The sequence below is a fragment of the Euphorbia lathyris genome, chromosome 6 (assembly GCF_963576675.1).
Source record: "Euphorbia lathyris chromosome 6, ddEupLath1.1, whole genome shotgun sequence".
Lineage (NCBI taxonomy): Eukaryota > Viridiplantae > Streptophyta > Magnoliopsida > Malpighiales > Euphorbiaceae > Euphorbia > Euphorbia lathyris.
Genome location: NC_088915.1, coordinates 16,197,034 through 16,218,385, shown reverse-complemented (window position 1 = coordinate 16,218,385; position 21,352 = coordinate 16,197,034). Strand labels below are relative to the sequence as shown.

General features: G+C 33.9%; 1 protein-coding gene and 1 long non-coding RNA gene across 2 annotated transcripts; one reads left to right on the top strand and one right to left on the bottom strand.

The window, feature by feature from the left end:
* The first annotated feature begins 7,630 nt into the window (after positions 1-7,630).
* On the top strand, positions 7,631-10,756 carry LOC136232846 (uncharacterized). Its single transcript, XM_066022288.1, has 4 exons — positions 7,631-7,895; positions 8,288-8,418; positions 9,820-9,924; positions 10,050-10,756. The coding sequence occupies exons 1-4, from the start codon at positions 7,824-7,826 to the stop codon at positions 10,477-10,479; spliced, it is 738 nt and encodes a 245-aa protein (XP_065878360.1). The 5' UTR covers positions 7,631-7,823; the 3' UTR covers positions 10,480-10,756.
* A 1,475-nt stretch (positions 10,757-12,231) lies between these two features.
* LOC136232020 (uncharacterized) lies at positions 12,232-17,463 on the bottom strand. The gene is made up of 4 exons (XR_010690247.1): positions 17,264-17,463; positions 16,191-16,321; positions 12,978-13,083; positions 12,232-12,845 (listed from the first exon to the last, which is right to left on the bottom strand). It is a non-coding gene; the product is annotated as an uncharacterized lncRNA (long non-coding RNA).
* Between the last annotated feature and the right edge of the window lie 3,889 nt (positions 17,464-21,352).

The window sequence follows — 21,352 nt, the reverse complement described above, 5'->3', positions numbered from 1 at the left end:
ACACTAGGGGTGTCAAAATAGGTCATGACACGATAACACGATTCGCGTAACCCGCAAATTAAGCAGGTTAGGGTTGAGGCTAAATAGGTCAAAGTGTTAAATGGATCGACTTGCAAAACTTGGTTAATAAACGGGTCGGGTCGCGGGTTGACTCGTAAACTCGTTACAACCCGTATAATTTTAGACGAGTTAACATGTCGGGTCAACCTGTTTCACTAACCCACCAAACCCGACCCATATAACATGTATAACCCGTTTAGTTATTGGAAATATCAGATTTTAGAGAGGGTATAATAGTAATTTAGAGGCCCATATATATACCTAACAAATTGTTAGTTTTTTCCATTCCATAACTTATCAAGCAGCCACCACAACACAACCCACACACCATACGATCGATTTCTCTTCTCCCATTTCCCTTTCTCCTTCAATTTTTTTCAAAGCTTAAACTCCTTCCGTCGCTACCATTCCGCGCTGCTGCCTTGTCGTCGTTTCTGATATCATGTTCTTCCGTTCAGTGAAGAAGGTAATCTCTGAGAACCCTTCCTTTACTTTTTAAGTTTATTTTCTTGGTTCTTTTTTTATATTGGAAACTTTTATTTGTGTTATTATATCTGATTATTGTTTCCTTAATTCATTGTTTTTTGCTGTTTTCTTTTGATACATATTATTGTTTTTTGCTGTTTTCTTTGAAACAGATCATTATTTGTTTATTTACTTTTTAAGTTTATTTTCTTGATTCATTGGTTTTTGCTGTTTTTTTATACAGATTAGCATGTCTGACACCAATTATTATTCACATGAACCTGTTTAATTCCTAATCAGTTTTCCTGTTTTGTGATTCATGTGTTTTTTGAGTTTTTCTCTTGATACAAGTTGTTGTGATACATATTCATGTGTTTTTGGTGTTTTTTTCTGATATAGATTATAGATTCATATGTTTTTGGTCTTATTAGCATATTAAACTAAACTTTCTGATATAGATTAGCTTATTAGATATTGTCTTTAATTGTTGTGCAGATGACTAGTACCACAGGAGTAGGTTCGATTAAAATTGGGAACGAAGCAAATACTGAAACTATTGACAGTGATGATGATGTCAATGCCATGGAGGTAGATGATGAAGGAGAAGGAGAGACTAGAAATGTAAGTGTTAAGAGCAAGGGAAAGAGGAGTAGGCCTAGAAAGTGTTATTCTATGGTGTGGCATTACTTTGAACGTATTACGTTGAATGACAAGACAAAAATTGCAAAATGCAAAGCTTGTGGGAAATCATACAAGGCTGGTAGCGCTTTTGGGACAGGTAACTTGTCACGACATATAAAGAAGTGTCCTAGAAAAGATACTAGAGAAATAGGTCAAACCATGATAGCTTTGATTGATGGAACAATTATGCACACAAAGTTTGACATTAATGGTTTTAGAGAGTTGGTTGTTATTGCTGTTATCAAACATGATTTGCCTTTTCATTTTGTTACATGGAATGTGATTAAGGATTTGTTTAAGTATTTTAAACCTGATTTGAATTTAGTTTCGAGGAATACATGTAAGGCTGATTGCATGAAGATATATACTAGAGAAAAAAATAAGGTCAAGTCTTTGTTGGAGTCAACCACTAGTAGGATATGCCTTACTTCTGATTGTTGGACTTCAATTACAACGGATGGGTATATTTTTTGACTGGACATTTTATTGATAGAGATTGGACTATTCAAGAGAGGATTTTGAACTTTTGTTATTTGCCTCCTCCACATACGGGTGTAGCTTTGTGTGAAAAAATTCATAATTTATTGTGTGGTTGGAAAATTGATGGTAGGGTTTTTTCACTCACTTTGGATAATGCAAGTGCTAATGATAAATGTGCGGAATTGTTGAAAAATTTGTTGAATAGCAAGGGTAGTCTTTTGAATCATGGAGAGTTTTTTCACATGAGATGTTCAGCTCACATTTTAAATTTGATAGTGCAATATGGTCTGAAAGAAACTGATGATTCAGTTGGAAAGATTGGGAAAGTATAAAGTATGTTAAGGGCTCTCAAGCTAGAAAAGTCAAGTTCTTAGAGTGTGTTAGTCTTTGCACTCTAGATTCAAAAAAAAAGGTCTTAGACAAGGTGTTCCTACCAGATGGAATTCGACTTTTATGATGCTCGATAGTGTTTTATATTATCATAATGCTTTTGTTCATCTTAGACTGAGTGATTCTAATTTCAAGCATTGTCCATCAGCAGATGAATGGGTTAAGGTAAAAAAAATGTACAAATTTCTTAGAGTTTTTAACGATATTACTTGTCTTTTCTCGGGTTCCAAATATGTGACTGCAAATCTATACTCCCATTGGTGTTTACTGCTCATTTGACTTTGAAAGAAAACATGAATAGTGATGATTTGTATATGAGTTCCATGGCAACAAAAATGATGGAGAAGTTTAAAAAGTATTAGAGTGTATATAGTAGAATTCTGGCCATTGCTGTGATTTTGGTTCCTAGGTACAAGCTAGGTTTTGTTGAGTATTGTTATAAGAAGCTTTATGGTGATGATGGGTTGACCGAAGCAAAACAAGTTAGGATTGACTTGTATGGCTTGTTTTCTGAGTATCAAAATTCTATAAATAAGCAAAATCTTCGTGAGTCAAACGGTGACAATAATGCAAGCAAGCACAATTCAATGATGGATCAACAACAAACTTCTTCTTCATCTGTTGCTTTAGATTGGGGCAAGGTATATTACTTTAAACTATTATTTATTTTACTTCTTTTTTTTCGTTTGACAAAAATCATTTATAAACACACTTTTGATGGGTTTTTTTAATATATTTGTAATATTGTGTAGGAATTTGATTCTTTAGATACTATGGAATTTACACCTCAAAAGTCTCAGTTGGATTTGTATCTTGATGAGCCAAGAATAGATAGAAAGATCAATTTAGACATATTAGCTTATTGGAAAGCAAATCAATTTAGATGCCCTCAAATTGCAGCCATGGCCCAAGATGTGCTAGTTATTCCAATTACAACAGTAGCTTCAGAGAGTGCATTTAGCAACAGTGGCAGAGTTCTTGACCAATATAGGAGTGCATTAAAATCTAATATTGTGGAAGCATTGCTATGTAAAGATTGGATTTCTTGTGAAATTGATGGTAAACTCTTTTCACAAATTTTGGTTATTTTTTGGTTTAAATACTTCAATTATATTTTGATTATTTGTTTTTATTTTTTTTTTTAGGTGTATAAGGACGTTGATAAACTTGAAAAGGAGTTGATGGAATTAAACTTGGAATCCCATGAATCAAAGCCTAATCAGCAAGATGCCAATTCCGCTGCTGTCAATCGAATGTTATGATTTTATTTGTTCTCACTGTTGTTTCATGTTTTGTGGATTTTGCATTTTTTTTTCTTATGGTTTGTTGTTTATGTTGAACTATTTGGATGTTTTTTTTGTATGTTTTATTATGTTGAACTTGAACTGAATGTTGTTTAATGGATTTGCTGAAATTTTATTGAAAGTTTAAAGTGTTAATGGGTCATATAACTCGTTTAGGGTGTTCTGACTCGTTAAGTATAAACGGGTTGTGTTAAAAATTGACATGTTTATTTATTAATTTAGTTAAACGGGTTATCCAGGTTGACCCGTGTCAACCCCTGTTTTAACCGAGTCATTTCGTATCAACCCATTAAGTTAAACGATTCATATCTGGGTTTCAATAAACGGGTCACCTAAGTAGGTTGACACGACCTGTTTACGACCCATTAACCCATTTTGACACCCCTAGCCAATACTGCTTGGCAAGCATAGTAATATTAAAAGACCTCAACCAGCGAAAACCAAGTCCTCCTATCAACTTTGATTTACGGATAGCTTCCCATGCAAGCCAGTATAATGGCCTTTTATTTTCACTGCCACCCCACCAAAATTTGCTAATAATACCCTGTATGTCACAACATATGGAATCAGGTAGTATAAAGCACGACATAACATATTGAGGTATAGATTTGAAGAACAACTTTAATCAAAACTTCACGACCACCAGTAGAAAGACATTTCATTTCACTCTCCTAAGTAACCTTTCCTTGATGGCAGCAAAAATTGTATTTTTTGATCGGCCAATAATAGTAGGCAAACCTAAATACTTAGGAAAAGCACCAGTCTCTTTAACCTTTAACTCCAAAGATAATTGTTCCCTGATCCTAGCAGGAACCCCTGAGCTGGAAAAAATCTCAGACTTCTCAAAATTTATCTATTGATCAGACGCCTACTCATACTCAGACAGAATCATTTTAACTATACTTATATTCCCCAAACTAGCTTTCCCAAAGATCATGGAATCATCTACAAAAAATAGATGGGAGATAATAGGACCCTGACTACTAATTTTAAACCCATGTAATGAGTGATCAGTAACAGCTTTTCTGATATTTGTTGATAATGCTTCTGCACAATTTAGAAATAAATAGGGAGAAATAGGATCTCCTTGTTTTAACCCTATGTCAGGCGTAATAGACCCAGATGGTTGACCATTTATCAGAAAAGACATTATAACCGACGACACACACATCATAATCAACTTTATGAAATGTTCAGGGAACTGCATCTTAATCATCACTTCCTGAAGAAAACCCCACTCAATACGATCATAAACTTTACTCATATCAATTTTTAAAGCAAAATAACCTTTTTTTCCTTTCATCCTAGTTTTCCATCTGTGAAAGGCTTCAAACGCAATTATAGCATTGTCGGTAATTAGACGGCCAAGAACAAATGCAGATTGAGTCTAAAAAATGAGGTCCTATAGTACTATTTTTAATCTATTAACAAGCACCTTAGATATCACTTTATATAACACATTGCATAAAGCAATAGGCCTAAGCTCTTGGACTTTCTCTGGGTTTTTAACCTTAGGGATTAAAGCAATATATGTATGATTTAAGTTACTAGGCATAATACCAGTGTTTAGGCAAGTAAGCACAAGGGAACAACCTCATTACCCATAATGGACCAACATGATTAATAAAATAGAGAGGACATACCATCTGTGCTCGGAGATTTGGAAGGGTTAATTTGACAAACAGCCGAGAATACTTCCTCCCTTGTAAATAGGACAGAAATATCAGCCTGTGTTGCACATTCAGATTAGAATTAATTGCTGAAATAAAACTCATGCTATCCCCCTCTCCTGTGCTAGAGAACAGCTCCGAATAGTAAGATGTTATAAAACGAGTGAGATCCTCATTACCCTCTGCCCAGTTATTATGAGCACTCTTCAACCACCAGATAGAGTTATTTTGCCTCCTAAAAGACGCATATCTATAGAAGTAATCCATGTTACGGTCCCCATCTTTAAGCCAATTTGATCGAGAACACTGCTTCCACAACACCTCCTCACGTGGATGTAATTCCGTAATCCATTTTAAGCATTAAACCTCAATTATTTTGAAATTTGGATCAACCAGAGTTTGTATTTGTTGTAACTCACGATAAGCCTCCTTAATACTGTTTCCAGTATCACCATACTTTATCCAATTCCAAGATTTGAGAGCTTTTGCACAAGCAGTAATATTACTCTACACATTATCATTCCCTACCCGATTTTCATTCCATGTCTGATCAATCAAATTTTTACACTCAGGATCACAAGCCACATTTGTTCATACCAAAAGATGGGCCTCTATTTGAATTGTTTATCAGAAAAACCATCAATATCAAGCAAAATAGGACAATGGTCCGATGATATACGAGGCAAATTCTTAACCAGCGACTTTGAGAACAACAATACCCAATCCTCAGAAGCCAGACACCTATCCAACCTCCCCCAAATAGCAGCATCTCCTGAACGTCTATTAAACCATGTAAATTGAGGTCCCACATAACCCAAATCCCTCACACCACACTCCTCAATTATGTGGGTAAATTTTTTATAACAATTCTTATAATCTAATTTAAAGAAAACACTTTTAAATTCACCATTAATTGAAGAGCATAATTAAATATCAGAATAATAATTCTATTAAATTGAAAAATATAAATAATAAAATTAAAATAAACTAGATAATAAACCTTCGAATAAACTGAATGCACGAAAGAAGTATTTTCTCGTCTCCCAGCAACACAAGCGTGAGTCAAACTCTAATTGTGTATGTCGAATGATCACTAAAATTTTGAAAAATAGGACGACCAAATCGAAATAGAAGTTTTGAAAGCTGAACAAAATTTGGTAGAAAGAACTTTTAGATGATTTGTCTATCTATTTCAAATGAGCTAAAAATTACTCTTATAAACACAGTTGAAATATTGTTGTCCTCAATTAATTCACTTATAAAAGAATTAATCTGATTTAATTAATTCACGTTAACGATAATTAAAAATATTGTTATTACTAAATTATTTTATAAAATTAATAACGATCATTAGTTTTATTTAATTCTATTGATTAGATTTGATTTTTAGTTACTACAAGTAACCACATTATACTATTTAACTAACAGTATCCCTTTAATTGATTTAACCTTAAATATAATCTAATTATAATTATCTAAATAAATCAATTAATCTATCTTAATTTAATTCCTATAAATTTCGGCCCCTTGTATCTCTCCTTCTTAAATTACCATTCCGTCCTCTGATCAATTCTTTGTGTGACCCTATAAAAATGAAGATCCTTTCTATATGAGTTGGTTAATCGAAGACCTGAAGAATTTTCAACGCAGCATGAGGATTTGGTCTGGCTCAACGCCATGACACTAGATCTGTCCATAGGTTCGAGTACCCGTCAGGTCCGTGTCCCTTAGGCCGAACTTGTACAATAAAAATTGACCTTAGATTCATTCCGATCGAGGCCCACTAAAGCCCACCACCTATTTTTTGGACGTATTTGAGATTGATAAAAATAGCATCGGTCAGCTCGCATTATTAATGCAACTTAATTTTCCATATATCATTTTTTTCTATATATACCAAATAAAATATGTGTTAGGATTAATTAGGTATGGATCTAATTAATCTGACCCGTTCGAAATGGAATAAGCCAAACCCATCTTAAGAAATAGAGGACTATGGTTTTCACTTCCTATTTATATGGACTTAACCCTAATCACAACATGATGTTCCCTCTCCTTCTGCCTCCGGCCCTCTCTCCATCTCATTCTTCGCTTTAGTCCATGGATTTTTCAGTCGATGTGTGGTTGCTTGTTACTTCCTCTATTCTAAAAGATCTATCGATTCTGCTATTCAATAAGATACACCCGTACCCGTATATCTCAACTGGATTAATTATCGTTAATTCCTTCAATATACTTTTACATCCATTTTAAAAGATTTAAACTTAATTCATAAATACTAAACTCTTTTAGATTCTTAATTTATAAAATTTAATCTGATTTTATTAGTTCAAAATAATTCAACACTTAACATCATCATTAGTTTTTTAAAAGTAAAATTTCGCTAAATTAATAGCATGATAAGCTGCCATAATGTTACCATTTTTTTATTTTACTTATGATAAAATGAATAAATTAGAAAAGCAAACGTGGTTATTTTATAATACTCCCACGTGGCACCCAACCTCTTGGAACTCAAGCAATAATTAAACCGAAAATAAAATAAAAATTGCCGCTTTATATCATCCACAACCATTCTGTCTAGCCGGGGCCTTTTTAACCCTAAAGAGGGTCTCCTCTTCTCTCTCTCTCTCTCTCTCTGGAATCTCCATAGGATTATTCGTTAGCATATTTTAGCTTTTGTACAAATTTTTCTTCTTAGATTATAGATTAGATTACGTTCTAGATTAGCTCAATAAATTCGATTCCATTCTTTTCAACTCATTTTTCCATCATGACTTCAGTCTTCGACGATGATCATCAACAACTCTCTAGCTCGCTTTCCCTTTTGTCTATTCAAGATCAGGTACCCTATTCGTTTTATCGGTTTTCCTCATTTCTTTACGATACAAGAAGGTATTAGTGTTTGACTGAAGTTATTGTGTTTCTGGATCCATGGATCTGTTGTTTAAATTGTTCATTTGATTTTCTTTTGCGCGAGAAAAAATTGGAAAAAATTTCGTAAGCGATTAGACCTATGTTCGGATTTGTGTAATTCGATTTCCATTTGAGATGAACGTTTTTAGATTGAGGGTTATTTTTTTTATTCAAGTTTGTGAAAAAGAATGTCGTTTCTTGTTTGTCATCTGAATAAGTCTGACGTAAGCTGTTATCGGTTCTTTCTTAATCTTCTTGTGAGATAAAGATTGTATTAGCTGATTTTTGTTTGTATTTATTCGCCTGGGGTTCTGATTTCAGGTTGTAGTGCGGACTGAGTCGGAGATTCACGAAAAACCATGTGGGAATCATGGTGGTGTTTGTGCTATATGCTTGGATAAAATCGTGCTTCAAGAAACTGCTCTTATAAAAGGTTGCGAGCACGCCTACTGGTTAGTAGAATCAACCTTTCTTTGGTCAATGATGGGTTTTGATATATCGAGAAATGATTTTATCTGCTTCTTGTTGGATATACCTTTCTTTGGTCAATGATGGGTTTTGATATATCGAGAAATGATTTTATCTGCTTCTTGTTGGATATATTTCTTGAAAGGTTTTTCGAATTTTATGTTGTTTTTTGGCCCTTATTTATATCAGCTATTTTTTTTTTCTTTCCGGATAACCTATTTAACACTTCAGCTTGCATTATAGGACCCCTAATTGTATTTTTGTGTTGTATTTTTGTAATTAAATGACACGTTATAATTACAATAATTTTACACTATCAACTGACTTACAGGTGCCTAGCAGTTACAATAAAAATCAAAAGAACAAATTAAGGTCTTTCTTTATCTTTCTCTTTTTTCCCACTGCTCTTCTCTAAAGCAGACAGTTGCAAATTTTACAATGCCTAATATGTCTAATTCAAATAAAAAGAACAGCTCATGTATGGCATGTGTCTTTTTTCCCCATTATTTTATATTTCTCTTGTTTCAATTCATATTCTCCAAGCTGGAAAATTAGAATCTTATTGTAGGTGTTTGTGTTGCTGTGTCTTGAAATCCTAATTGACATGCTGCTGCTGCATCACAAGGAGATAATCCAAGCAATAACGACTTCATTCATGGTCGCTGTAAGAGTGAGCTAGGCATTGAGTATAGGCCAGTACATATTAAATATGCACAAGGCAGTATAGGTTCATAGTAGTGGAAAGTCAATAAGTGCTGCTTCCATCAAATTGGGCAGTGGGTTTTTTTTTATGGTTTGAATAGGGAATCATGCTGTTAATTGATGAGTTGTGTATAGCTTTTTTTGATTGTTGGAGTAGGGAACCATGCAGTTAGTCAATGGGGTTGCCATGGCTGGAACAGGAAATTGGCTTAAAGTTTTGAATTCAAAGGCTTTCAATTCTATAAGAAGAGAGACCTTGAGGAATAATAAGAATAGATATTTAAAGAAAATAAAAAGAGATGAATTGTGTATTTTGTAACAGATAATGAGATATGTATGATTATTATCTTTTATCAGTCATGCGCCCATCATTGTTTAATCAAACACTCATGTAAGGATCACTAAATATCAATTTTTAGAATTTTAGGTGTTTGATATCTTATCTGAAAAGATAAGTAGGGGCTATTAGTCTTTTTGTGTCAAAATTCATTGGTGTATGTATGTATTGATTCGATTCTTCAACTTTTGACATGTCTCGAGGTATAAGCTGATCATTGGAACACATCATATGTTGTTCTGAATCTTTGGACTTGGCAGTAATAGTTTGAACTTTTGCTTTAACTGATGATGTTAAATATAGCTCGTAATTTTTAAAAATAGTAATGTGCTCTTTTGTTTTGTAGTGTAATGTGCATCCTGCGATGGGCCTCGTACAATCAGAAACCGACCTGCCCTCAGTGCAAATACCCGTTTGAGTCCCTCAACGTTCATCGTTCTCTTGATGGCAGGTAGGTGTTTATTCATTATTCAAGTTCTAATCATATAAAAAATGTGTAAATTTGGCTTAAAACAGTTATATGATTTATGTTGGTGTTCTTTTTCTCAATTGTTAATATGTTGATTTCTCCAACAGCATCCAGGATTATATGTTTGAGGAAAGTGTATGCCTGCTTCTTAGAGCTGTCTGGTTTAACCCCTTAATTGTAGAGCATCAGAATGATTCTTATGATGACGCGGAGGATTATTATCCGCATGGATACTATTACGATGATGATGAAGAGGATGAGCTAGAAGAGTACTTGAGCCATTCTTCAAATCTTCGTATTGGTAACCGAAGGTGGGGAGACAACGGTTACGTTAGGTCAGGGCGGCAAGAAGCAAGGCCAGTTCAGCGACCAAATAACCAGGACGCAGCTGCTGGTTCGTCGCGTGAACCTAAGATGAAAGAGCCTGCCAATGATAGAACAGGAAGGCGGGCAAAGAGGACGCTTAAGCGTGAAGCTGCTGACAAGGCAGCTGCAGTAAAACATCAACAGCATTTGGTAAGGCTTGGCAGGAAGTGATTCTCCAGCAACCCTTTGTTTGTAGTTTATATAATCCAGAAAGTACGGTCTGGTATTTGTACATTATTTGGTACCGCAGACCAATGAAATAATAACATGGTATCATCTTAGGATTTAATTTTTCATATTCAAAATTCATTCAGAGTGGTGTTCTGAATGTTATTTTTTTTTACCAATTCTGATTTTTGTGTACATTAAATAATATGATTCATGTACTTCATGTGTATTTGTATCATTGCTTAAGCTAATGTACATCAGTAGAGGCTATTTCTTTTAACTGGCAATTTGGATTTTTATTGTCTGTTGTGCTCTCACTTGTTATTAGGGCTGTAAATGAGCGTCTTGGTGTTCGGTTTGATAAAAGTTCGATCGAGTCCGGTTCAAAGTAGCCGAGCTTGAGTTGAGCACGACGTAGTTAGGTTCGAAATCTCGTGAGCATGTTTGATTATAATTCGATTTTATGAATAAGTTTATTTTATGAATACGTTTATGAGTAAGTTTGTTTATAATTCATAAACACGTATTGTTAGTAAATTTGGTTTGATTATTTTTTAATGAAAATATTTCTATAAAAGGAGAGAACTTGCTTCAATTACTTTTACTTTTAATAAAAGTATTTCTCTAAAGAGAGAAATTGTTTAAAAGAAAATTTAGAGTAATATAATTAATGAACATAATTGACAGTTTATGAGCAAATATTCGCATGATTAATATTGATTGATTCTAACTTTGTTATGAATATTTTCCCAATTCTCTTTGAGTTCAATAATTATTTCCTTCCATGGATAGTCCAGAGCTTTTTTAATGCCCAACATGCTGAGGTTTTACCTAATGTCTACTGTTGCAATTCTATTATTGCTATAATTCTCCGACATTTCAATATGCTTCTGTTTATTCAGCCAACTCTAGCTAATTTTGTCTTTGCCAAAATTGATGCATATCCAAATTGAATGAAGACTATGCTCTGGTTAGGGTCTAAGCCAACCTATAGGGTCTCCTTTCGTCTTGGTTGAGCTTGTTACCTCTCGTATTCGTAGGAATGAACCCTCTTAAGTCAAGCTTACCTCCTCCGGTATCTCTTAGGTGAGGGCTTGGGTTGCCAAGCCATAGTGGGTCTACTTGGAGACGGGTAAGAGTTTCAATGAGCTTAGTAAAGACAGACTCTTGAGTGAACTTCTCAATTTTCTATTAAATGTCAAGCATCAAGGTTTGGACCCCTAGGCGGAACGAAGTTAAGGTTAAGACATACCTGAAATGAAAACCGCTAATTAATCTCTTGATCTGGTATTCCGCAAAGGAGGTGGATAGGGTTTGACCAACTGTTTTATACAATTTTCTGGTATCATTTAGTTCTTAATTTAGATGCCAACTTGATGCTCAACCTTGAAACATGACTTGCTTTGGTTAATTTTGCCATTCATTAACTTTGTATTAGTTGATATGATCTCTTCTAATCATCTTGCAACACAGTATGGAAAACTATAATCTCTAACAGCATAAATCAGTGTTGATCATATTGATATGTTTTTTGTTCTCTTCGGTTGAAGTTTGCAGTGAAAGTGGTAGTTGTCCGTCTCTAGAAAATTAGTTCACTTATAAACGTTGTTGTCGTGTTCGGTTCGAGTCTTAGGAGTAGCCTCAATACACCTTTGTGGTAGGATCCATCGCCTTTTACTGTCAAGTAACTAGTATTGTTTTTATTCGATATTAGAAGAAATCACAACAAACTTTAGAACTTTGTCCTTGGAAAAACTCATTCTGTTTGTAACATGCATGCCTTCACAGATCTATTCATTAAGAACACCACTCTGAATTTTGAATATGCAAAATTGAATCCTAAAATGATACATGTTATTATTTCAGTAGTCCGAGGTACCAAATACTGTAAAAATACCAGACTGTAGTTTCTGGATTATATAAACTACAAACAAAGGTTTGCTGGAAAATCATTTCCCGCTAAGCCTTGCCCAATGCTGTTGATGTTTTACTGCAGTTGCCTTGTCGGAAGCTTCATGTTTAAGCGTCCTCTTTGCCCACCTTCATGTTCTATCATTTGCAGGCTCTTTCATCTTAGGTTGACACGACGAACTAGCAGCTGCGTCCTGGTTATTTGGTGGCTGAACTGAGCTTGCTTCTTGACGCCTTGACCTAACATAACCGATGTCTCCCCACCTGCGGTTACCAATACATTTGAAGAATGGCCTTAAGTACTTGTCTAGTTCATCCTCTTCGTCATCATCGTAATAGTATCCATACGGATAATAATCCTCCATGTCATCGTAAGCATCATTCTGATGCTCCACAATTAAGGGGTTAAACCAGACAGCTCTAAGGAGCAGGTATACACTTTCCTCAAACATATAATCCTGGATGTTGTCGGAGAAATCAACATATTAACAATTGAGAAAAAGAACACCAACATACATCATATAACTGTTTTAAGCCAAATTTACACATTTTTTATATGATTGAAACTTGAATAATGAATAAATAGCTACCTGCCATCAAGAGAACGATGAACGTTAAGGGACTCAAACGGATATTTGCACTGAGGGGCAGGTTGGTTTCTGATTGTACGAGGCCCATCGAAGGATGCATAATACACTACAAAACAAAAGAGCACATTACTATTTTGAAAAATTACGAGCTATATTTAACATCATCAATTGAAGGAAAAGTTCAAACTATTACAGCCAAGTCCAAAGATTCAGAACAACATAAGATGTGTTGCAACAATCGGCTTATACGTCAAAACATGTCAAAAGTTGAAGAATCGAATCAATACATACATACAACAATGAATTTTGACACAAAAAGTCTAATAGCCCCTACTTATCTTTTCAGATAAGATATCAGACACCTAAAATTGTAAGAATTGATATTCATCCTTACATGAGCGTTTAATCAAACAATGATGGACTCATGACTGCTAAAAGGTAATAATCATACATATCTCATTATCTGTTGCATACACGTTTCATCTTCTCTTTTTATTTTATTTAAATATCTGTTCTTATTATTCCTCAAGGTCTCTCTTCTTGTAGAATTGAAAGCCTTTCAATTCAAAACTTTAAGCCAATTTCTGTTCCAGCCATGGCAACCCCATAGACTAACTGCATGATTCCCAACTCCAACAATAAAAAAAAGCCAAACACAACTTGTCAAATAACCGAATGATTCCCTATCCTAACCATAAAAAAACCCACTGCCCAATTTGATGGAAGCAGCACTTATTGACATTCAACTATTATGTACCTATACTGCCTTGTGCATGTTTAATATGTACTGGCCTATACTCAATGCCTGGCTCATTCTTACAGCAGCCATGAATGAAGTCGTTATTTCTTGGATTATCTCCTTGTGATGCAGCAGCAGCATGTCAATTAGGATTTCAAGACACAGCAACACGAACACCTATGGTAAGATTCTCATTTTCTGGCTTAGAGAATATGAATTGAAACAAGAGAAGTATAAAATAATGGTGAAAAAAAGACACATGCCATGCATGAGCTTGTCCTTTTTATTTGAATTAGACATATTAGGCATTATAAAATTTTCAACTGTTTGCTTTAGAAAAGATCAATGGGAAAAAGAGAAAGATAAAAGGAAGACCTTAATTTGTTCTTTTTGATTTTTATTATAACTGCTAGGCACATGTAAGTCAGTTGATAGTGTAAAATTTATAATTGTAGTGTGTTATTTAATTAACTCCGCCTGTGAGTGTCACTCGGTGGCATTTACAGCCGGTCCCAAGCCCGGATAAAGGAGGAGGGTTGCGGTAGGTTTGTGACAGCCAGCGTAAATTTAGCCACATCTTATGCACATGAACCGAATTTTTTAGGAAGAGCATTCTTCCTTGCTTTCTCCACCTTGACCTTCCATTTCTTTTGTATTTGAGTGCTGCGTTTTCCCCCTGAAGTTTTTCCGTCGCCATTTCGTACCGAGCTTCTGCTTCTGCACGGGTATCCTCTGGGTCGTCCCTCATCCGTATTGGCAAGTCCGGGCCCTATTAGTGAGGTGCCCTAAATCCTTTTGATCGTGCCTGGTAGGATATTATATTCCTCACTAGTATAGTTCCCTTAGGCAAGGTATGTAGTTTATAAAGGAATTACGGGAATGGAATGAAGGCTGAAAAGCGCGAGACACAGAATCAGGGGTTTACAAAAAGTGGAATGGATAAAGAAACAAAGAACCACCAGCAGCTCCACCGAGTTTGCCCGGTAGCCTGAGAACTATTAGGCGGGAAGGGATCTAGTCGAATTCAAGCAAAAGAATACGTCGAACCCATGCATGTTACAAGAAAGCTTGTATTTCCGTCTGGCCAATAGATGTAATTGGCACCTTTCAGGTCGAGTCTGAAGCCATTTCTAGGTTCAGGTGGAAACACTTTCAAACTAAGCATCCAAGGATCGTGTTAGCTCAAGCCAGCCAACCAACTTCCATTCTAGTGGTAAGCTTATCAATTTACTGCAAGCTATGTAACGGGTAAAGGGAAAGAGCTAGGGATCTTGGTTAGCAGTCACCAGTTAGGAGTGTCACTTGTGTAATAGCCTATGAATAAGAAATAATATGACATGCCTATTTTCTTTGGCTCTACTCTAGAAGAAGTCAAGCCCGTTAAAGTACCTACCCCTGATCTATTAAAAGCAGTAGCTTTCACCTCTTAGGAAAGCCTAACTCCTTTGGGCAAGCAGGTAAGAAAAGAAAAGCGGGTAAGCGAGTTCGAGGACTAATCTCTTCACCCAGCCAGCCTTTGTATGAAAGGATAAGTCTATCTAGAAAGTTAGAAATAAAGAGAATCGGGGCATGTTCCATAAAGTTTGGAGAGTTCTAGTTTTCAAAGCCTAACCCAATCCCTTGGGGTGGGGGGTATAAGAGATCCATCCCCTATTGTCATTGCTGCGAGTCAAAAGCCCATAAGTGAAACTTCATAAGAGAAGAAGGCCGCGGGCAGCATTGGGTGGAATAGTTACTATAGTCAAGGTAGACCTTTACATTGGTCTAGCTTTGATAAGAGTGACAATAGGGGCGAGGCCCCCAGAAAAGAAAAGATAGCATTTTCTTTCTTAGGTAGATAGGACTTTTAAAGGCAAGGGTGAACAACTCCTTTAGGAAAAAGTGTTCCATCCCGGCCAAACCATGCATGCATGGGTTCGGGGAAGAAGTCTAATGGCTTTCAAAGTCAAACTTCCCTTCCCCGACAACTCTTAGCAATACAGTAACTTTAAGAGTCATACGCCAAATTGGAATATTCTTGATATTCCAATAGTAAAGATCTCTCCTCTATGTCGGCCTTACGAGTGCTAATTGAAGTATTCCCAGCACGGTTCGTCGATTACCGGAATTGGAGGGAAAAGTAACCATCCCCTTTCTTTTCCTATGTTACATTTATTGACTCCCTTACTAAGCTTGAAGTAAAGTAGTGTACCCCCCAACAAAGACAAGCAATACAGAGTCTTCAAAGTCGTCTTTTTGCGCTCTTTTTAGGGTTCCTCTATTGCTTACACTTAAAATTCTACTACTCAAAAACCTAATCACATTAAGAAGTAAAGCACTGAACCAAAATGCTTTCCACGCATTAGCTAAAGCAATTAGCCTAAATTCATGTCACAGTTGAATGGAAAATCGTATGAAATAGAATAAACAAACAAGCAAGTTCCAAAAATCAAGGAAGAGTATAAAGAAAGCAGAGAAAGGACGATTCTACTAACCAGTAGGCGTGCTGGCAACCTTTTATAAGAGCAGTTTCCTGAAGCACGATTTTATCCAAGCATATGGCACAAACTCCACCATGATTCCCACATGGTTTTTCATGAATCTCCGCCTCAGTCTGCCCTTCAACCTGAAATCAGAATCCCAGGTGAATAAATACAACCAAAATCAGCTATTCCAATTCAGAAAATCTAAATATGTTCATCATCTTTGTTGGAAATTGAATCAAAAGCCGATCAAAAGAATAACATAGGTCTAATTGCTGGAAATTGAATTACACAAAATTAGGTTTTGAGGCCAGTGGCGGTACCAGAGTCCCACATGACCCGGGGGGCTCAAATATTACACTTATGAAAACATTCTTCTCAATGTATACCACCATACATTTAAATATGCGGATTCCCTTGGCCTTTTAGTTAAAAAAAATTCTGTTCTTATAGTAAGATGTCTTGAAAAATAACAATGTACAATTTAGATCAGTTTAGAATTAATTACAATTTTCAATTACATATGCTAATAGCAAATGATTAATCATTACCTAAGATGTTTCTTATCCTAAGATGTTTCTTATGATGATTTAAACTTGAAACAAGTAAACTTCATTTGGAGACTGATTAACAAAACAATGGCAATTTTTACTCTCTCTTTCTCTTCTTGCTATGACATGAAAAATTCAAATGCTTCTTCTGAATTCTGATATGCTATATTTCTATTGATTTTACAAATTACAATGAAGTTGAAAAATCTTAATTTGGTTAACTTTAAGATAAAATACTTGATTTCCATATAAAGGTTCTTTAAGCCTTCAATTAAGTAAAAACACCAACAACATTCAATTAAGCAAAACACCAACAGCAAAAACACTTAAGCTTTCAATGAAGCCTTCAGTTAAGCAAAAACACCAACATAAAAGACACTTAAACCTTCAATTAAGCAAAAACACCAACAGCAATTAAGCAAAAATACCAACAGCATTCAAATTCAATTGAGCCTTCATATTCAATTAAGCTTTTATCAGCAGCATTCAGAGATTAATTAAGCCTTGCTTTCTAATTATATTGAGATTACTAACCTGCCTGACCGCTGGAGTTGATTTCCGTTTCCGTCGAAGAAAAGAGAAGGTTGCGGTGGTGGAAGGAACGGCGCCAGCGGTGGAGGCAACTGGCAGTCAGTGGAGTGTCGGAGGAGAAGAGCTCTCTCTATTGCGATTTCTCTCTCGCGATATCGCATAACTTGATTGGAAAATTAGGGATTTGTTTGCAGGGAACAACAGGTGGTTTATTTTCTTCTTGCAATTTCCACTTAATGAAACTTAATGAAACCACGTCGTTTTCTCATTAGGTATAACGATACCGTTTTTATCATTAAGTATTGTCTAGAAAATAGGAAACAAAAATTAAAAGAGATATCGTTTTTGTGCATCGATGCAGTTTAAACTCTATAACGAACCGATTGAATTTAAATTTTCAGTTTGTTTTTTTGATATTTTAGTTTGGCGTCGGTTTTATTTTTTGGTGCATTTCTGTATTTGGTTCGGTTCGATAAAAAAATATAAAAAACTCGGACCACACCGAATTATACTTCTATATTATTATATATACACATATATTTGAATTTACAAGTTGAATTATATATATTTGAATTTACAAGTTGAATTTTGTTTATTGTTGTTGAGATAATAAGCTAGTATGAATATATTTTTGAAAGTATTTCAAATTTTTTATTGTTGAGAATAAACAAAATTAAATTTGTAAATTTAAATATATGTGTATATAAAATAGCCAAATCAAATATTTTGGTTTTATATATTATTCGGTTCAGTATCGGTGGGAATTATTTTGGTATTCAGAATTTTCGGTACATTTCGGTTTTGAATCGATACACACCCTACTAATTTTCATCTTCTACAAAACAACATCTAAGGTTTACTAGTTTTAAACTTCAATAGCGAAAAATATATTTTTTTATAAACTTCAGGCTGGCTTCCATGGCTCCATCCCCAACAACTCCCTTGATTCTGCCTAGGGATGACAACGGATAGGGTACCCGCGGGTAATGTCATTCCCATTCTCAAACCCTTACCCTTTTATTTTTTAATTATCCGTACCCGTCTCATTACCCTAATGGGTATACCTTTTGCATCCCATACCCTTCCCATTTAATTCGTGGGTACCCGCGGGTACCTTTACTCGTTAAGAATCAATAAATAAAACAAAAAATATTACAAATTTAACAAGCTATAAATTTAAGGGACAAGGTACCAAAATAGGTCTAAGATTTTTGGGGAAGTACCAATTTAGACCCAACGTTCAAAATAGCACCAATGTAGGCTTAACGTTTACAACATAATATCAATTTAGGCTTAACGTTTACAATATAGCATCAATTTAGGCCTCACGTACAAAATATCACAAATATAGGCTTAACGTTTACAAAATAATACGAATTTAAGCTTAACGTTTTATAAAATATATACAATTTAAGCTAAACGTCACAATTAAATTAACTATATTATATTCAAAATATCAATGACTCCTAAATTCCATGGCTCATGTAATATATGCAAACTAAAAGTAATTTAAACTTGTGACGTTTAGCTTAAATTGTATATATTTTGTAAAACGTTAAGCTTAAATTCGTATTATTTTGTAAACGTTAAGCCTATATTTGTGCTATTTTGTACGTGAGGCCTAAATTGATGCTATATTATAAACGTTAAGCCTAAATTGATATTATGTTTACGTTACGTCTACATTGGTGCTATTTTGAACGTTGAGCCTAAATTGATACTTCTTCAAAAACCTTAGGCCTATTTTGGTATCTTATCCCTAAATTTAATAAATCATCAATCTAAAATTTGAACAAATTGAACCTTAATTAATAAGAATAAAGTAGCTTAGTGGTATCACTCAATTGTTGAAAAATAAAAAATTAGGGTTCAAATCTCACGTCTTACATCTAAAAAACATTGATATTTATTAATATAAAAAAAATTTATGGCGGGTAACGGGTACCCTAGGGGGTATTCCCATACCCATCCCATTACCCTAACGGGTAACGGTTTTGATCCCATACCCGTCCCATACCCTTTTATACAGGGTACGGGTAGTCCCATTAGGATCGGATAGTGCCGGGTACCTGCAGGTATACTACCCGTTGCCTTCTGCCCCTGTTTGAGCCAAACAATTTTTTTTTTTTTGTGATTAATATATACATTACAAACTTAATTTTTGATATTTTGGCAAGTCTTTTTGTGGTTATATTTGAAATTTAGGGGTAATTAGTACCGATGATCAGAAAAATTTGGATAATGTTATCAAACCGTTATAAAAGTTTAATTTGTTTCAATAAAATCACTTAAGTTTTTTTGTCCCAATAAAGTCATTTTGGACATTTTCAATCATTTTTTCGTCGAAGTTGATTATGTGACATCTAAGCACATATCTCGACGTTGTGTGGCATAGTAAAAAAAATAACCATAGATTAATTCAAGTAAATAAGAGTTGTCAATTAAAATTTTAACCACAAATTAACCCACTTAACATATGGATTGTCAATATTTGTTTTTTTTACTATGTCAGGTGGCGTTGGCATGAAGCTGAGCTACCATGTTAGTAATTCCAACAAAGAGATGACTTGAAAGCATTCAAAGTGACTTTATTTAGATAAAAACAATCTTAAGTGATTTTATTTAGGCAAAGTGAACTTTTGTGATCTTTTAAGGATATTGTCCAAACTTATATAACTGCCGATACTAATTACCCAATATTCATAATTGATGTTTAGAATGCTCGATATGACAGCTAAATAGTAAGTCAAATAATGATAAGCTGGTTTGTTCAATTTTTTTGGTTAGGTGAGGACAAATTTTACCATTTTATACGTTAACGATAAATTTGTAGTTCTATAAAAAGAACGATATGACATATTTATACCTCATCTCTATTTGGTAAAAAGAGGTTTGTGATAAAATTAGAAGTTTGGACCACTTTAGGATTTTGATTAGTCAAATTTCTAATGGAGGTGCTTGATGAACAAATGTTTGAAAGAGTTTTTTGTATTTTTTTTTTAAATTTACGCATAATACGCTTACATTAAAGAAAGAGCTTTTTGTATTTAAACATCTAATCCCTTTTGAAAGACATTCTTACTCCTAATTTCTACCCTTTACTTAAACAAATGTAATTTTTTTTTTAAAAAAATAAGTAAAATATTATAAACATATTCATCTAGTTATATTTTAGTGATAAATCTCAATTAATAAATTTAAATTTACTATTATGTTTTTTAAATTATATTTTTTTCAAAATTTATATGAATTAAAATTAATCATTGAACTAATGATTATTTAAACTTTGAAAAGAATATAAAAACGTTAAATTTTTATTTTAGTAAAATATTAAATTCTAAATTAATTGGTGTATATTAAAAAACGTATTATATAATATATTATATAATATCTAAAATAATATTAGCAATCTAATTCTAAAGTCTTTTTTTTATCAAATATTTACGATCATAGATGAAAATATATTTTTAATTGTTTAAATATATTTTTATTATTATAAAGACATGAGTTATAATATGTGTGTATGCTCTTTTTCAGAATGTAATTAAGAATATGAATTATTAAAAAAAAATAATTATGTAGTATCAATGTTTTTATTTGTCATTTTACATAAAACAGCTATTAGTAGTCGACTAAGTCTTACTAAACAAATTTACACAAACAACAAACAGTTAATCAAATCAGCTAATTAAAAAAGTGATCAACTAACAACTATTTGACAAATAGAGTCATTCGATAATAGTATGTCTCAACATCTATGCTATAATTATAGTACATTTTGGATAAGACATGAAATATAAAAGACCTTGTGAACTAATCTTTTTGTTTGAATGGTAATTACGAATTTTAGAAATGAAGTAAGTGATGGATTTAGGGTTTCGATCAAGAATGCTCTTAGATGATGTATGAGTGTTTCCTTAATATTTTTTAGATGTTCCTGCTTAAAAAAATTAAAACTCCGTACATAAATTTTATGGAATTTTTTGATATTTTTTGGTGATGCGTGGAGATTGAAACATCCTAATCCCATTGTATATGTCAAGTAAAAAAAAAAAAAAAATGTTGCATCGGGTTATATTTTCACACTATCAA